Genomic DNA, 19345 nt, shown 5'->3' with positions numbered 1-19345 from the left:
ATAAATTTATTTCTCCTCTTTCGATCGAAACGGGTAAATCATTTCGAACTGCAGCCTTTCAAACACATATTACATTTATTTGAAGGATATGTATACACATATAAATACATAAATATTTATAATAAAATCGCTGAAGCTGATGCCACACGTAGACGCCTCGGACGATACGCGTGTGTGGTGTCAGTTTCAGTTTTCGCCGCGTTGATCGGTTCTTCTTTCTCGAACGGGCTCGTAAATTTAACAGATTGGATTTCAAACATCTCGCTTCGTCTCGTACGGTGTCGATCGATGCGTTCTTATATACATATAGCAAACTATCAAAAATGAAAAACCGCGCGAAACGCACGCCCCTGTGTATCTAATATGAGAACCGGAAAAGATGGGTCACACCGTTGTTACAACGAAACCTCGTAGACAAAGAACAGAAACTATTTAATTCGCGTTCGATCGTTTGCACGGATGGCCAATAAATTACGACGGTAGGAGGAGATGGGTTGTGGCCCCTCGGTGGATTTGCAAATATTTAGTCTGCTTTCTGTCTACTTGTAATGGAAGTAATTGTACGAAAAAAAAGGGAGGTGAGCATCGTGTAAAGTTGAACCGAAACCGATCGAATCGTCTCGCTGTTTTATTTCAAATTCGTTTTCAGGTGCATTGGCAGTATCGTGTTCCCCTTGCATGTCAGTGATAATGGTTCGCAAGGGATTGCGTGAAATCGCACCTAACGCTCGCATCGGTGATCAATGATCGATAGAAATCGTTGTAGAACCGCACGCTTATCCTAGGAAGTAACGAACTTGTGATTAATACCGATATAGACGATAGATCACGGTCGGGTCTAAGGTTTAATGATTTTGGCAGTCGTGTTGCACGTTTTTGCTCGTTAAGGTTTCATTTATACAATACAATAGCCACCGTTCTCTATATCGTGTACCGCAGAATTCGAAAATCGCGACGACCTTCTCGCTGGATACGATTTATCTACCCGCTACCACGTAGAATATAATATCTATAAAATTTCTTCAATTCTCAAACAACGCTCCTCATCCGCTAAAGCCATTTCACTCTTGGATCGTCGATTGCAATTCAATCGATCGTAACATTTGATAATCGTGATCAGAATATACTAATAATCATAGCAATAATAATTAATAATGATAATGATCGTAATAATGTCGATAATAATAATAATATATTACTCTGAATCGTATTTTACAGTCCATCTAACAACAACGAACGTATCTAGTTGCAACAGCCTCTTTCTTTTTCATCATTCTTTAAATATCTTTCGGTAATGCGTGTGTGTTGGTCGTTTGCAAGATAATTATTCTCTCCTCCGAAATCAAGGATACTTTTATCTTCTCTACGATTTAGACTTATCTCGCTGCGTTTAACGGACCGTCGAGGATACTCGAGCTACTAACGCTACGATCTATATGATTTTTATCGGTTAGGAGTGCGACAACGCGCGAAAAAGGAAATCACAGTAAGACGAAAATCCACAATGTGCCGACTTCGATCGATCTTCTTTGTCCTTAGCGCCTTTCCGTCGTAAGTAATCTTCTTATTCTACGTGCCTCTTATGGCTAAAAATCGTCGACGATACGCGCGTTCGACGTAATCGGCTCGTTTCCTTCTTATAACTACGCGTTTACGTACGTACCTCTTTTCAATTTCTCCATCAACCTTCCTCTCGAGAATCCGTTTCACCGGATCGGTGGGACACTAACAAAATCGTACGTAATCAATATGTCTCGACGAACAACTCCAAAACTGGACGTTTCTTCATCCTATATTTTCTATATTCGTATATTTTCCAACATTCAGCGTCGATCCTTCAACCTCCTCGTCGTCGTCGTTGAAAGTCAAGAAACTTCCGTGTCGCTGACAACCAAAAGATCCTAGGCGAGTTCTCACTTCTTCTTGGCCTTGCCGTTCTTCTGGATCTTGGTGATCTTCAGTCTACAGTTGGATCCACCGGTGTAGACTACCTCTGCCCTTCCACCTTCCACCACCGCGGTGACCAGAGCCTTCACGGACTTGACGTGCACATCCTTGGCGCTGATCTCCAACGAGGTGCCCGGATATCGGTCCCTGACGCACTTCCCGACGCTCGAGGCCTGCGTTTCCGTCAGCTCCACCGAGTCCAGGCAGAGCCAGGTGAGGTACTGCAGATGCGTCAGAATCGTCTGCACGAACACGTGCTCCATTTGCACCTTCTTCGCGCTGTCGTTCACTATCAGTCCGTTCGCTTTGAGGAAACTCAGGTTGCACAGCTTCAAGTATTTCGCGATCTGCCTCATCGTCTTCTCGCTGTCCTCCAGCGTCACCCGCCAGAAATTGATCCTCAGGGACTGTAGGTTCCTGAAATGAGTGGACAGACAGCCGAAGAACTGTTGGAGGATCTTGTCGTTGATGAACAATAGGGATCCGCTGCTGCCGCCTATGGTGGACTTGTCCAGAGAGAGATCGAGTTCGCTGAGGGCGGTGAAACCGGCGAGGAACGGCAACAGAAGCGGCCCTCGGAGCGCCAAACGATCGTTCACTGTTACCTGGTATCAGAAATAAGTAATCATTGTACCAAATGGAGATGACGACCAATTTTATCGAGAGAACTAGTTAGAAACAATCAGATCTATTTATTTTAACTACCAATCTAAAGAACTAGCTTGCGCGCGAGAATTTCGCCGGTGGGTCCCGAATTCGCTAAAATGCAACCGTGCATTACCGTATATCTTTCGTCCAATTTGACGCCACTATTCGTCGAGCGTGTAACGCGACCAACGAATCGTTTCGTTGGTCGGAAACCAGTTCTCCCCGACCAAGACGAATGATCTGCCGCGGTCAGGACGACCGCCGTTCGGACCGCGAACGAATCATCGACGGCCTCAAATTACGAATCGTCCGGTTCGAGTGGGCTCGAGTGTCTCGAATGGGCCGTGTCAGATCGTCGGGAACCCGATACATCGGCTCGCGTTCTCCCCGACAACCGTGCCCGTCGTTACGATCCGTTTCTGGTACACGCGTCTGTACTTAGGGTTATGGAACACTCGAAGAATATCAATGGAAGACGCTTGTAACTTTAAGGTACGCGGTTTCTTTATTCCCGGAACAGCGGTCATTCGAAATCTAAAACTGGAATCCTCGAGTCCCTTAACGCTAAACCTACCACGAACAAGTAAAAATTAGGTATCTCCGGGGAAGGAAGAATTTCACGCGAGAGGAAAAGTTTCTGGATAAAATCTAGTTTCTGTTCGATCGTCCCGGTATTAAGAAGGTACGGTTTCGTTGATTCGTTAAGGCGGAGCTGGCAATCTAATTCGTAATTGCGAAACTCACGGCGAAGTCAAGAGACCGGGGGGATCCCTTTCATCCAGCGAAGCCGGGACGTACAGCTGGAAAGAGGATTACTTACTTGAAAACCAGCCAGTCTGAGGAACACAATCGCGGGGCAGGCAGGAGGCGGCGCGGCTCTGAGGAGCTCGGCTCCGGCGTCGTCCCGACGCCCTAATCTCGCCAAAGGACCCTCGTGGACGGCCAGATGCAAGCGGGCGTTGCAGAGACTCAATTCGCGGACGCTCGTGTATCTGAGTAGCTCGGAGAATACCGCCAAGCTGTCCGATTCCTGCGAACACGGACACGTTTTTCGACTTAAACGACGGGCGCTTGTACCGTTTCGAGACGCTGCGAGCTATACAATTCCGTGGCTCGGATCCTTGGTAATTCTCACACCTTGGACGAACAGCTTTCTTGCAAGAACGATCCTCGCCGCGAAAGCTATCGATCGTGAAGCTTTATTCATCTTTTCATCGTCGAATCGTAATCGTTTAAACACGGAGTCGGAGATCCACCATTGCACGAACGCGTCGCGATGCATCGCGTTGCTCTGCAATAAGACGGGAACAAAGCGTGCGTCGCGAAGGAAGACAAGGCTCCGACGTTAATACGAAGTTAACAAGCTGCGAATAATCTACAAATCGGTTTCACCCTCGTTTCGATCGCCGCGCGGCGCTCGAACCGATCTAGCAAAGTTCGAAGACACGGAAAACCTCGGCGCATGGAGCGTCGAACTTTGTCCCGGTTCTAGCTCGAACGCCGCGAGTCTCTCCGGCGAAGATTGATATCGGTACACGCGTCGCCTCTAAATAGCACGACCTAATTAAACGACACAGTTCCGAGGGGGAGGCGTCATTAAGTGGCGCGACGCGACATCGTGACAGTTTGAAATTGATCTCGAACGGCGGGTTTCTGTTCGATCGAGACGACGGGGGCGGCTTCGTTCCACTTTGCCGCGGCTGGATGCGTCGCGACGAGGCCCCGAGCAATATTCCAAAGTACAGACGCCGCGGGGGATCGCGGGCTCAAGATCCGCCGGAGTCAAAGCGCGTTTTAAACGGATGACTTTGAACGGGGGCTCGCCGACCGCGAATCAGGCTTACCGGCATTCGGTTGACAGCCACCGAATTCCCCTTTATTTTCCAGATCGAATTTCGCGGTACGGTAACTCGAGTAGAGCGCATATAGTCGTCAAACGCTGCACGCCGTACTCTGGAGGATTCCGGCAGTCTCTTTCGACGCGAAACTGTTTCGATTAAACCACGAACGGCGAGGCTGGCTCGCTTTTGACGCACTCGGAACTGTTTGTTGCGGACATCGATCAGACTTTGATCGTCGTTGTCGCGGGCATTGCTCCCTTACGTAGGTGTCAAAGTTTTACTATATTTGCAAAGTTTTTCGAAACGTTTCAAACGTTGATCGGTTTAAATATTTATGGAGAGTCGTTAGAGTTGGGCGTCGGTGATCAGCTCGTTCTCGTTTTAAAACGTTTACTCGCCAATCGACGCAACAAGTGTCGCCTGGTATTTTGACGGACGATTTCTAATTCGCGGCCGCATAAAGTACACCAATTTCGTCGTGCCGCTCGGTCCGTCCGGTTTATAAACGGGACTAATGGCCCGAACGGCTGAAATTAATCCTCCGGGGAGACGCGACGGAAGAAAGTCCCCCGAATCTCGGGGAATTAAGAACATTATTTGGGGAATGCGGGAGGCCCGCGGGGCCGAGCAGTGCAACCGCAAAGTGACGTCGGTCTCCGTGATAAATCCACAAAGTTAACCATTCCCTGTGGCGCGACAAGTGGCGGAGGACATTTGGCAAATCGGCTCTCGTTTCAGCGGTTTCTCCGGGAATTATTAATGACGTCGGTGGCTTTCAACGCGAATTGCTGTACCGAGGCCGGTCCCCCCGCCCCCTCGTTGCATTGTCGAGCGTATGCAGAGTTTGTCAGGAACGTCATACCCGACACGAATCGCTGCGTAAACATGGCTCGCGAGCGCGCGGCTTTATCGCGGGGAACGATGCGTCGACGAGCTCGTGTTCGAAAATTGTTTTTTCCCCCCTGCCCCCCACCAGATAGCCGGGGACTTGATATCCCGTAAATTGGGCGGTTTTCATTGTTCGGTGAAAAATATCAGAGCGGTCGCATAAATTGCGCGAATCGGCGACCGGTGGCACCGTTCTTTTTAAATGAAAATCATCCCGGCTCGTGACAGCCCGAACAATAATGGTCGCGGGAGGAGTCGAGAGGGCCTCCAACGAGCTGCATTGTTTATAATCACCCTCGTGCGTTAAATTAAATCTGCCCGGGCCACCCTGCCCCCTCCCGCCTCATTGTTTCCGCGCGTGATATCGCCGAGTCGCCGGGAGGATTTTACGGTTGTACAATTTATCCGGGGATATTCCGTGAATTACGCGCTTTTCGAACTCGACCTCTACCCTCTTCGGTACGCGCGATCGCCCCTTGCGCGCAGTTTACCCTCGTTAACTCGCGCGGATTAAGCGTACGCGTCGCTGTTTCATCGATGAACCTGCTCCAAGGCGTTTAAGCGGGGCACAAAGGTTTGCTTTTATCGATTTCGAGCCGCGAAAATGAAACTTTGCTCTTTACGATTGACCACGGCACGCGTCAGGCGCGATTAGCTTCGTTGCTTGGCCGCGATTCGAAATACAAAGCACACGGTATCTTTCTCCGATCCTGACAAACGCGTTGGAGGATTTTACGAGCACGTAAACCGGCTGCTTTTTCCCCGAGGATTGTGTTTTATTATACGCGAACAAAAATATTCATGCAGTCGCGCGATCAAGAAACCCTCGTTTTCTCCAAACGTCTCCGGGCTGAGGCTAGGGTCGAATTTCAAGCTTCTACGACTTTTCACACCCTTAAAAGCAACGGGGGATATCAAGGGCTAGGAGGAGATTAAAAGGACCGTACTTAAAACCAGCTGGTTCTTCCCTTAGCGTGATCCAAGATCGATCGATTATTAAAAATGCGAGCCGGATCTTTAACCCCTGAACCCCTTGAGCTCCCGTCTCTTCGTTTGACGTTCGCTGTCCGTGAATATCGATTCGTGTTCGAGGTGTCCCATAAAGCGAGCTAAAAATGGAGGACAGACGGTGGATGGTTGGTTTTATGGTTGACTCGCGACGTTTCTGCCAAGACAATTTCTCCATAACAGGGAACACTGTTTCGAACACAGGTTTGCATAATGCTACGAGGAGCGAGCACGCGATACGTCAAGGGCAGTGGTATTCTCATGGTAATTTTCAAGCGATTCTCGCAGACGTTGGTCAGGGTTGCGTAGAAGGATTGTTTCGAGGGTCGGGAGAGCACCAGAATGGGATACCGCGTAATTTATTGCGGCCAATATTACCGCAACCCCCCAGTAGCACTATTTTATGACGGCTAAGGATCCCACGTGTCGCCCTGCACCCCTTCTATCGAGCAATTCAAATAAATCGTTACGCGAACGTCGTGGAATACCATTTAAAGCAAGTTACTTGGATGAATTCCGCAGAAATACCGGAGTTGCCTCGATTATTTCGATCGTCTTGTACGTCAATGCCCGGATAATTTGTGGAATTGTTCCATCAGTATACCCGAGTACCCCGTCTGCAAATAATTCGTACAAGTTCCTTCGATCGATTAACATACATTTTATTAGCGTGACCCCGAATAGATAAGGGCGGGCTTGTAAATCATCCGGGCCGTTTTGCATCCGTTCGAAGCGGATAATAAATAAGGAGCCTCTTCGAAGGAGCGTTTTACGAGTAATAGCTCGGTCGTTAGACTCGTCGGCGATGATCGATTCGTCCGTTTAATGCGCCCCCGTTCCTCCTGCATTCTATTTTCCGGGGGGGGGAAGATTGGTTACAGAACAACGTGGCCGCGTCTCGGGGCCCGAGCCATCGAGTTCCCGGCAGATTTAAGTAAATTGGATCACACGGACGAGTGTGCTCCCGGGAGCATTTTTAATAATGGAAAATCCATTTGGCCGTGTCGCGGATATATATCTTGTTTGCCAGCTTCCGTCGAGTATCGCCCCATCGTGGCTGCCGTTCGGTATCCGTACTTTATTTTCGCGGGCGTTGTTGCTTTTAAATAAATCAGCTGGCGCGGAGCAAACCGTCGCGATCGACCACTCGAATCCTCACCCTCTATTCGCGAAGAGAGGGCCCTCGATCCCCGATGGCTTCGTATTCGATTTAATTAAATTCTACGAGTATTAATTAATTTTGCCACTCGGCGATTCGAATAGGCGGTAGACTCGCGACAAATAGAGCACGCTTCCGATCCTCCAGACCTCGAGATGGTCGTTTTAACCCTTTCGTCGAAAGTGTACATTTTCGCGGGCGAAAGAGTTAACCGGCGACGCTCTTGTTCCAAGTTCCCTTTGATTTGAACGAGAATCTAGTTTCGTTTATTTCGCCGGGACACCGTCGGCGGAGGCCGGCTCTAGACAGCCATTAGCGCAGCCCTTTCGACGCGCGGCGGATTTAAATAAATAGATTGCAGCGTTGCGACGTCCCCGCAATACGTTTTGAATAATGGAGTAAGGGGTTCGCGCATAAATCTCGCGCGGGGCGAAACTCGCCGGACGATCCTCGAGCGAACCTGGATAAACCGTGACCCGTCTTATCGGGGGAAAGACATTTGCTCTCGTTTCCTTCGTATCAATCCTTCGGGCAGCCCAGACCTGGGCTCCTCGATGCTTTCATCATCGTGAAACGCCAAAGAAGGCGAACTACAAATCGAATCGAACGGAGAGACCATTTTGGTGCTCGGTGTAAAAGCTATCGAGGAAAATAAACGGAGTACCGGGCCCGGGGAACAAAGGACGCGAGTCAATAATTTGAAATTTCATAAAATTTTCAACATCGACTCCCACGAGTGCACTTCTTTCTCTTTTAAACGTCCAAGTAACCCTCGTATAGTTGTGCTTCCAACGCGTGATATTTTATTTTAATTTGGTAATTATAGTGAACGTATTAGAATGAATTCGTGTTGTATAAGTACCGTGTTACACGGGGGATTGACTGTTTTCGAAATCCCAACCCCCCGGTCGATCCGCGAGCCGGCGGTGGAAATAGACTTTGATGCGCGGCGAGTAGAAGAGTAGCGATTATGGTCAGACGTCGCAGTTACAGCGTGTAATTCCTCTCGTTCGCGCGCCAGCGGACCGTGGACGACTCCTGAATTTCATTTTCGTCCAGCATACCGTAATTATACGTTCTCAATTAAAGCAGGAAGTTTGGAACAACGGGATCAGTGGAACGGCTCAACGGTTGGTCAGACTCCGGAACATCGTAACTAGCTTTTCGCTCGAATTTCGAATACCAAATTTTTCGTGCGCCAACCAACTACGAAACGTAGAACACGCGTTGCAATTAGACGCTCCGTAACCCAATTGTTCCGATGTTTCCGTAGTTTTTAACCGAGCAAGCAGCGAAACTTTGTTCCTTCGTACTTGGGAGCTACTCTCATGATTGGTCACATTAGAACGAAAGAATCTTTGTTACTCCGTTCGAAAGAAATTAAAGTTTCCACGGTGATTCCTTCATGGCAATTAGCGAGGAGGACAAACACGAGTCGCATGCTCTTCGTCTCTTTTCTTCCCGGTTGTAGGTGGTCTGGAATCACCGATAATTAATTATCCAACTCCGGGCGTAATCCATGAATGCACCAGGTAGGATTATCCCTTGGCCGTGTTCTCTGTCTCCTCGTCTGGTTTTTGGATGGTCTTTCCGCCTTACCGAGGCACTCGTACCTCACCGGAGATAATGGCTCGTCGCCAACAATGGACCGGCAAGATAGAGCAAGAGCTAGGAGGTTAAGAGGTTCAATGGAAGGTACCGAGAAACGTATTTATGTTATGTACATACGCGGAAATCTCGAGCTGCAGTCAGTATGAGACAAACCAGCCGTCCGAGGCTGTTCCCCTGATCGCGAATCGCGTCAGACGGGACACTTAAACTTTTTCGACGCGTTGATCGAACTTAAGGAACGATCTTTCATCCGTGTTATTAAAATTCCATACTCCATTGCGATAGAGCGACAGTGATACGCTCAAATCCCGATGATTTCGATCTCCCGGGTAGAAAACCGCAGGGTTTCCGGGCGATTCTTTTTACGCGGCGAGGAGTTATCGTTACTAGACCCTTGGTACTCCATCAGTTTCTTTCACGGATTTCTCCGTTCGCAACTTAGTCGAAATCCCAAAGATTGTAATCGGAAGGACCTCTTTTCCACCTGATATCGATCGTTCGATGTCTTGTAATTTGGTGTCCTCTTAACAATCGGAAGGCGAACACGATGGATTCTATTTGTACCAAGGACTCGTACCAGTTACGTGATAAAATAATAGTAACAGAAGTCAGAGGTTCAAGAGCTACATAAGGAAACGATTTTTAGAAACGTGGACTCACCTCTATTCGGAACGTCCAGCCCTCGAGGCTGAGCAGTTTGAGGGTGGTGTTCCTGGCAAGGGCGTGACACAGCAACCGCGAGGGATGATCGTCGAGGGCAAGTCGTGGGCTGGCTAGATCCAGAAGTTGCAGACAGGGCGCCTCTGTCAGTGCCAGGACCAACGGCATCACGTCCGCTGGCCTCGAGACGCCGGCAGCTCTCAGAGCATCCAAATTGCGCGCCCTTCTGATGGTCTCTCCCAGGCAACCCGCATCCAATCCGTCGTTCAAACACTTGGACACGTTCAGGGACCTCAGCTTGCAGTTTGGTTCTCTGAGGCATCGAGAGCAAACCGGCATCGATTAGGTGCATGATCAAGCGGTGGTTAAAATTCTAAAGTAAAGTTTTACGAAATAAAATGTCTGGCCGATCTTTCCTTGTCCCAGTTATACGGGAACAGAGCGTATCGATACCGTCGAATTCTCGTTCCCTTCGAGTATCGTAGCATAGATAATTAGGGGTATCGTGAATTCTGTCAAGAGAGACGGTAAATTAGCATAGGAAAAGTACACCAATAACAGGAGTGCCTGTCGCGTAATCGATAGCTCGCGTATAACGAAACGGGTCGGGCTCTGACGCAGATTTCCAATTTCCCTTCAATTTCTCGTAGATCCCAGCACGCCAACGACGCGACATACTTCGCGTAATACGGCGAACGCAACCAATTTTCCTAAAGTACGATGTACAAGGTAAACAGAGGATCGATACAATCCCCGCGAACATCTTCTCAGGGGATTCTTTCGACTTGTCCGCTCGAAAGCTAGAGAGAATATACTGGCCTACTTCTTTTTATTAATCGGGAGGGTACACTTGTAATTAAGAACCGGCTGATCCACCGGTCGAATATTATAAAAATAGGTCCGAAACGAACCGAGCTCGCCATTAAAGATCTGTTGTACAGGGTTAGGTATATGAATTCAACCACCATTGTAACTCAGCACAAACATATATATTATATCACTGTAAAAATAAAAATTATAGAATACGTGGTACATTCCATATTGCATTCCATATTGCGTTCTCAAAAGTACTGACCCCGAGACCGAGGTCTACGTACATAGCAATCATAAATGAAACTAACAATTTTTCGATCTATTATATTTGGCATGTCATCTACCACTGTATGCAAAGTAGCATGTCCTTTTGAATTTTCCTACAGACATCTGCTGACCGCTGCTGTCCATTCCTGAGACTTCTGACAACATATGACGATTACTACTGGCTATTGCCAGCCTCTCCATGTCTCTGCTGACTTCTGCTGGCCTCTGCTGACCACCGCTAATATCTCTGACAACGTATCACGATTACTACTGACTTCTGCCAGCCTCCGCTGGCCCCTGCTGACCGCTGCTGACCACTCCTGATACTTCTGACAACGTACAACGATTACTACAGGCTACTGCCAGCCTCTGATGACATCTTCGAGTATCTCCTGACGTCAGCTGCCCTCAGCTGCCTTCCCCTGACCAGTGCTGACCAGTGCTAACATGATATATATGTAATAACGTTTGTGTAATATAAATATACGACAATAAATGTTACAATTTTAAAAAATATTATGTCTTCTCGTCATTTTTTACCTTTCTTCACCTCTCCAAACCATTCCCTTAGTTCTAAGATGCGTACCACCTTCTACGCAAGGTCGCTAAGTTTTTTTTCTGAAACCGTCACTCTGGCACCTGCTGGCAAAATCGAGAATTCATTCTTTTCGTTAAAAAGTCCTGAAACAATTGGAAAGTCCTGAAACAGCTGAAAAGTCCTGAAACGGCTGGAAAGTCCTGAAACAGCTGAAAAGTCCTGAAACGGCTGGAAAGTCCTGAAACAGCTGGAAAGTCCTGAAACAACTTGGAATTTTGGAACCCCCGAATCAGTTGGAAAGTCCTGAAACAGCTGGAAAGCCCAGAAACAGCTAGAAAGTCCTGAAACAGCTGGAAAGTCCTGAAACAACTTGGAATTTTGGAACCCCCGAATCAGTTGGAAAGTCCTGAAACAGCTGGAAAGCCCTGAAACAGCTAGAAAGTCCTGAAACAGCTGGAAAGTCCTGAAACAACTTAAAATTTGGAAATCCCGAACCAGTTGGAAAGCCCTGAAACAGCTGGATAGCCCTGAATCAGCTGGAAAGTCCTGAAACAGCTGGAAAGGCCTGAAACAACTGGAAATTCCTGGAATTTCTTGGAAACGCCGAAAATTCTTGGAAATCCTGAATTTTTAGCAAAGTTCTGAGTTTCAGGACTTCCTAGTGGGTTCAGGGAAACGAAGGAGTTTCAGGGAATCTTATAACTAAGGTAATGATTTGGAGAGGGAAGGAAAGGTAAAAAATGATGAGAACACATAAAATTCTGTTAAATTATATCATTTATTGCCATAGATTTACATTATACAAGGTTTAATACATATATATCATGGCAGAAGTTGTTAACAAGGGTCAGTAGTGGTCAGCAGGGGTCAGCAGGGGTCAGCGGGGGTCAGTAGGGGCATGCAGAGGCAAGCAGAGGCCAGTAGAGGCATGCAGTGGCGAGCAGTGGCAAGCAGAGACCAGCAGGGACAAGCAGTGGCATGTAGTAATCGTTATACGTTGTCAGAAATATCAGCAGTGGTAAGCAGTGGTCAGCGGAGGCTAGCAGGGTGTTGCAGATACCAGGAAAGGCCAGCTGAGGTCAACAGAAGCTAGCAGAGGCCAGCAATACCTGAGGAGACCATCAGAGTCCAGCGTTAACGCTTCTGTTTCACGATTACAATGTATAAAGTCCAGGGCCGAGCCATCGCTCCATAATGCATCGATCCCCCGTTGCTCCAAACGAAGTCGGTCAATTAAGAATTTTCATCGAGAAAATTCTTCCGGCGACGGAAGTAACGGACCGGGAAAATTCAATTGGCCGTCAGAAGACGGACAATTAGCCCAATAATCGTTGATCGATCGGTGCGAATTTGCAGGAAAGGTTAAAATACGGATGGTCCTCGATTAATCGGGCCTTGTAAAGAACAGTTGTTGGGTTATCGTGGACGTTGCGTAAGCGAATGGACGCGAACGTGGGCGTTCGTGGAATAAAAATGTCGCCGACGCGAGAATGGTTTTGTCGAACCTATCGTCTCCGACTGTCGCCAAGTCTGACACGGAGTGAACTCGGAGTAACGCTTAGAGCTGGCACCTGCATTTAACGGGGACAATTTAAGGAGGTCGATTGTCTGGCTGGTCGGGATCGCGTCTGGATTTAATGGTATCTACTGGCCGAACGATATTTACTCGGCTATTAGCGTGGTACGGGTTGCCGGTGGTCGGGGGTACAGCTAATGGCGCGCCTTTAATGGTATCCAGCACGAGTAAATCCGCTCGAGTACCCTCGACGTATCTATCGCAGTAAAAATATACCCAGAGAACGGTAACGTGCCCCCGGCCGTGCTTTGAATCGCGAGCGAAAATAAACATTTTACTCGGCCCGCTCTCGGCACGGATAAGCCACTCGGCCAATAAAAGCGATACTCTAAATCAAAGCTCGTATCGGTCCCCCGTTTCTCTCGATTTCAGCCGCGTATTGGCTCTTGCCGAGAAAACGCTAGCCCGTACGATTCTGTGGAAATAAACGACCATGGCAGAGGCAATGGATCACAGGCCGCGCGACGCGTTTTAGATACCGCGTTTCAGACGAATTGATTTCCCTTTTCGAGCAACGACACCAGATCTAACCCTCCGTTCGAAACACCATCCTGCGTTCGACGAGGGGAAAATATCCTACGCCCTTGTAATTAAATAAACAATTTATGGTCCAGTTGTATCGTACACCTGTCGTATAATCAATAGGAGTTGCTGAAACGTCTTTGGGTATGTAGAGTCAAAGTCAATGTTAAAATAAACATAGAAGACAGCATGGAAAATAATAGTTCATACGGTCATCGGATAGGGGATGAAATGCCCTTTAAAATGAGCGGTCGAACGAGTCGATAGCTTTATTAGTTCCGGAGATAGAAGGGTTCGAAGCGTTTGTTTACGTCGCGAGGTCATTGACCACACGTGCTCGTAGTAAGTAGTAAACGTGACGTCACTCATTCACTCGGTCAGTGGGTCAACGTGCGACAAAGAGGTCAGACGCGACGCCTCAGACGGAGACAGCGATAGTCGAATTATGAAAAATTACCATTTTCATAAATTACGATACTTCGACAAAAACCAAAAGCCATTTTAAAGAGGAAGCTTTGACGCTGTCGAAGGATAGTAATTCGACGCGCGAATCGCGCCCGAAAGTCTAGGATGTCGTAGCTTTGGAGAACGTCTGTTTGTAGAGACAATACGTAGGCGGTAGGAGACACGTTATAGAATTTCCAACTCGTATCGCGTTACCGTCTGGAAGGAACGCGACGAGAGAAAGTAGAAGTCGATGGAAACGCGTAGCCATTGTATCGCGTAACGAGTTAATTGCGCTGCTTCGGGGCTTCGAGTCGTCTCGTAATTTCCTTTTAACTACGCTCAAAGAAGATTCTCCAAAGTTCCGGCGCGGCCCGAGTATAGCCCAGGCTAGTTCGGATGCTTAACGACGTTAAATGCCCCGCGTTTTGTACGATACTTTTCCACTTTCCACTTTGTTCTAACCAGCTCTTTCTTCGAGTGTATCGGACGATACGACCAGCTACGAAACTTCGACCCGAAACTTTTTTCACGATGTAAATTCCGATCGGTCCGAGTAAGCGCCAAAAAGTTCCGTCTATATTCCGTCTCGAACTCGAAAACACGACGTTCGAGACGCAAGGGTTGTAAAACGGGGATTGAAAATGGACACCGGACTCGATTCGCTCTCGGTGCGTTCTAATTGCAAAGTTTTGCCCGACCGTTTTTATGGATTTACGTGGAACATTCGTTTCTCGAAGCTCTTTAAAATAGCTGTTTACTGAAAGCCGTCGACTAACAAGAAATTCTTTTCATTTTGATCCGTGGAAAAACGAAACGATCGTCCTTTGCCCTTTTGCCTATTCCGTCGCGCGATCGTACGTTTTCCTTGGTCCTCGTCCGGCTTGTTTTTCTTCTGTTGCGTTTCAGCGGATCGAAAACGCGGCTTGCGAGAAGATACGCGCGGCGCACGAATAGCGGCAGTGATGTTTTTAATTAAAAACACGAGAACCGGACCCCAGGCCGGATGACGCGAGTAAATTGGAACTCCCACGGGAAAAATATTCCCGAGATTATTTCTCCGTGCCCGGCTGATTCGCGTGCCGGCGCGATTCGTTTGCCTCCTTCGTCGACGTCGCTTTTGCTCGTTAATTTCTGGCGCGTTTAAGCCGAACCTCCCCCCCCCCGAAAATATGTTCCCATTAAATTCTGCGACGCGGAGTCGGAAGTAATACGAGGCGACCGAGCTAGTCGGTGAACGGAACGTTAACGAGGTAACATAATATTCCGTTTTCGCAACTCTTTTTATGCGAACGCGCCGTCCGAAAATCTCGCGACAGGAACGAACGAACCACGAAAATCGACCGGACGGCTACAGATATATAATTACCCAGCAGCGGTTCGACCCCTACTTTCATTACTTTTCTTATCAAAGACGGCTCTAATAATAACAAAACGACGTCGTAATTAAATTTCAATTATGAACGGCGATGGGATGTCGAGGGAACAAAGAAGACGGGGACAACGTGGGAGTTGTTTCTCGCGTTTAATGGTCGCTGCGTCAAGATTTGTTCGTAAACGACGAAACAATGGGGCGGAGCGGTGAACTATGGCCGGTCGGCTTCCGGTTTCGCTGCGTGTTTCGACGCGCGACGTATCGCGTTCTGGCCCGCGCTCGTAAAAACGGATTCGTAAAGGCGAAAGTGCCTCCTTTCTTCCCGCCTTTTCATCAAACCGCCGGTACAAATGGTACCCCGGCCACGGGCGTGCAACAGAGGAAAAGCGTGGCCGCCCATAATACCTTTTACACCGTGCCGTTCCCCATTTTTCCTCTTCGCTTTACATACGCCGCGTCTTTTCGGTTTAAATACACCGAAATCGTTTCGTCGGTTCGTTGCGCAACCTTCACCGCGCGAATTGGAATTTGTGGATTAAAAAGCAGTGGCGATTTTGGACCGTTCATATCGCGTTGGCGACCTGCGCAGCGGTTCGCCAGAAGCTCCGCGCGGCGGCCCCGGCGTTCGAAGAATGTTCGGTATTCGTTTATAACATTGCGCAACGAAAACTGTCGGCGGCGAGATTATTCGACGCGGTTGCGCCGTGGAATTCTCGTATAAAACGTCCTCCCTCCGTTGACGTCCGTATTATAACGCGTAACGAGGGAGAAAGAATTCCATTATGGAGCCGCGTAATGGGAAAACGAACGTCGCGTTACGGAGAGAAAAGGGTTGTCCGAAACCACGTGTGCGGGGAACAATAAACGGTTTCCAGGTGACGAGCAGGTGAGGGACTGAAATTAACGCGCGACCGATGAATGCCACGGCCAGGTGACAGAATTTTATTCCGTCCGCCGACAGAATATTTAAAAGCTCTTTTCGAGCCCCGAACGAATACCAAGAACAGGAAACGTTGCCACCGCGATCACGTAACAACGACGTTGTAATTATTATTAAACACACAACGCGGTGTAATTTGAATATTCCTCTAATGTTGGGGAAAACCAAGTTAACTAAGAATGCACACGATCGTAAAGACTACCTCGGGCGGCTGACTGTTGTTTGTACGAACATTCGGCTGGGAAAATTCGGAAACGCGGGGGACAACTTTCGCAATTTCAACGACCTTGCGAGAACGACGTTGACGCAATCCTCTCTCTGATCCTTAAACTCCTCGTCTAACAATCGTCCATCCGGAAGGCGAGAACCGCCTCGCGGAACTTCCCGACGGAAGTTCGTATAATTTCCTGAATGGCCACTCTCGTTCGTCTCCTTAATTTCCATAACTCATTTACCGGCCGTTCGGCAACCAAATCTTGGAAACTTTCCGGAGAACTCAGAGCCACGGTTCGTGCTCCACTCCGCGGCCCGAAGTTGCCCGAGAAACGATGCTCGACTGGAAAAGTTTCGTGTTTCTTACACGGTCCTCCAAAATGAAGATTCGTGCGAGTAACGTGACCAGTTAACCACCGAATTTTATCACTTTTAACGAGGATAATTTACGTATACCAATTCGTAAAGCTCCCGGATAAAAAGGTACTCCGGGATCTCTGTACGTTGCAAGATAGAAGCCCATCGGTATAAAAGGGATTCAATTGCAACGAGTGCAGTAAATTTCGCGGAAAGCGATCGCAAATCATCGAATAATCTTGGAAGTGGCCTCGCGAGCGAATAAGTTTATGTAAATCCTCACCTGATGGCGTTGAAGATCTCGTGGAAGCCGGTGGTTCCTTGGTGGCTGCTGACGTCGCAAGTGGGCAACGGGTGCAATAGGGGCAAACGATGGCACAGCACGCTGTCGCTGTTCCTCTTGCTGCTTCCGTTGCTGTCCCTGTCTCTGTCGTTTGGCGGCAGTGGCCCGTTTCCGGTGACGGGCGCGGGACCAAGGCCAAGACCCAGCGGAAGTCGCGGCAGGGTCGCGGGCCTCGTTAAGCTGCCGTACGCTGCCAAAGCTCCCCGCGGAAGGGACGAGTAGCACCGATTGAGGGGTAGCGTGCCAAGGGTGCTGGAAGCGCAGCCGCTACTTCCGGAACCAGACCCCGAACCTACGCAACAATTTCAACCGTCTCATTTCCGCGGACTGGGTTACCCGCGGATTACGAGCGACACGCTCCTTCGACGCGTTCGGAGAAACTTAGTTTCGGGGTCGTTGATCGTCGGTTTAGCCGGCTCTGATTGCACGGAATTCGCGTGCAAATTTTGCACGCGTCCGTCCTAATCCCGGAGCATATAAAACTATATCGTTCGTCGCCGAGAACCTCCAGATATTATCGACTATGAGAAACTACCGAGCGCCCGAGCAACGTCGTATTTCTGTTTGGAGGCAGTCGGTCTAGCTAGCAGTCGTCGGTGTAAGGAAGTCCGTGAGATTCCGTGTGGCTGCATAAGCGCGAGCGACATTAGACTGCATTAGACGAGACACCGTGAGCCCTTAAGCGCGTTCAGCCGAGTTTACTGGCCCGTAAAGCCTCCTCCCTCCGCGTAGAATTAATATAAACGAAGTGTACAAGCGAGAAAGGTAGCGTCGTCGGCATCCACGCGTTGCTAAGCGGCTCGTAAAATAACCGACAGACCCGGGATGCCGGCAGGAAGCGGTTACGAAGGGAACTCTATTAAGGGCCTCCCTCCTTCTCCTCGTGCTCGAATGTCGTTCCAAGATAATGACTTCAATGACGAACAATGCGCGGAGTGTCGTCGCGCGGGTGAACGTACTGCTAAATAAAAAGAGAATCGCCTCTTTTCAGATATTCCGTTCGCTCCTCGGGACAAGTCGCTCCCTAGTTCTTCTTCGTTTCAATGTGTGTTTCATTCGAACAGAGTTACACGACGGCGTAGCCTCGCGACGAGTGTATTAAAGTTACAAGCATTTTTAAGGGGAAACGTTACTCCGTCTCGATGGACGGCGAGGACGACGTCTCGCGCACGCTCCGATTATATTATCGCGGACAGTGAAAAAACTTTATCGCGAAGAAGCTGCGCGCGTCACTCATTGGCTCGTGCTTCGAATGAAAAGCATAAAATGTTTACGAGTCGAGGCGGCGTCGACGCCAAGAGAATTTCTCAAGTCGATCGTTCGCGACGCCTTTGGTCGATAAAACGTGGCGCGTCAAGTTTTCAAACCCCCGCGGAAAAGACAAACACCAATAAAATCCGGTACAGTTTTCCCTCCCCCGTTACTTTATCAGTTTAATGCAGGAGTTGAAAATTGTTCCAGGCGCTTATTAATAAAGCCGGCGATCGTTGCGAACCGTTCAAGCCCAAGAAGGAACAAAGAGAGCATAGTTTCTGGGTCGAGATCGTGTCCGAGTCGCGGAAACGATAACGTCGTTAGAGCCACGAGCATTTTCGAGGACTTCCGTCCCGCGATAGGTTTAATTCGGCGCTCGTTTCGGATTCGAGCAGAGTTAACAAACTCCTTTTTGGACGTGATCTCGTAGAGATGGGCGTACGTGCCCGCCACGGTTTACCGGAAATTCGGCACAGCCAGGCGCCGATGAATTCCAAACGGAATATTAATTCGCTCCCCCCCCCTGAGAGCCCCCGTAACGTTCCACGACTACGTCGCTGGAATTTTTGCGAATCGTCCGGCTAACATTTCATTAACTTGGCCGCCGCCTCCGACAAGTAACGGACAAACGTCGTATTAATATCTCTGTTGATTTTACGGGACGTCTGGCTGAAGCTCGGAAGGGAACGTTCCCGGGAAAATGGAGAGCGACGGTTTGCACCAGGAAATGAGACCCGTCGTTGGAGAGCTTTCGGTAGGAATTCCTGACTGTCGACTCTCGTTAAGGAAGCTTTGGAACGATTACTAACGAGAGAACTAATAGCAGTCGAATGTAATAAGCAACCGCCACATCCGATGCTAGGATTATTTATCCCCTAAGGACGGAGGCGATAAAATCGTTCGTGGACGACTTAGAAATAGAGGAAATATGACTTGTTGCG

The 19345-nt window shown here is 48.7% G+C and overlaps 2 protein-coding genes across 3 annotated transcripts in view; both read right to left on the bottom strand.

Annotated features, from left to right (window-relative positions):
- LOC122399088 (JNK1/MAPK8-associated membrane protein) overlaps positions 1-19345 on the bottom strand; it is a 760891-nt gene that overhangs the window by 492940 nt on the left and 248606 nt on the right. The window lies entirely within an intron of this gene.
- Positions 895-19345, bottom strand: part of LOC122399067 — a 128388-nt gene continuing 109937 nt past the window's right edge. Inside the window, exons 7-10 of the mRNA XM_043399437.1 lie at positions 17091-17442; positions 9763-10075; positions 3416-3625; positions 895-2552 (exon numbers count right to left, since the gene is read on the bottom strand). Of these exons, the coding sequence (XP_043255372.1) occupies positions 1914-2552; positions 3416-3625; positions 9763-10075; positions 17091-17442 (1514 nt within the window). The 3' untranslated portion in view covers positions 895-1913. The remainder of the gene's footprint in view (positions 2553-3415; positions 3626-9762; positions 10076-17090; positions 17443-19345) is intronic.

This window comes from Colletes gigas, unplaced genomic scaffold (genome assembly GCF_013123115.1).
Source record: "Colletes gigas isolate AHSC1104 unplaced genomic scaffold, ASM1312311v1 Colletes_gigas_Sc00012, whole genome shotgun sequence".
NCBI lineage: Eukaryota > Metazoa > Arthropoda > Insecta > Hymenoptera > Colletidae > Colletes > Colletes gigas.
Note: the sequence above shows the minus strand (reverse complement) of the source record. Positions and strands in the feature narration are given on the sequence as shown.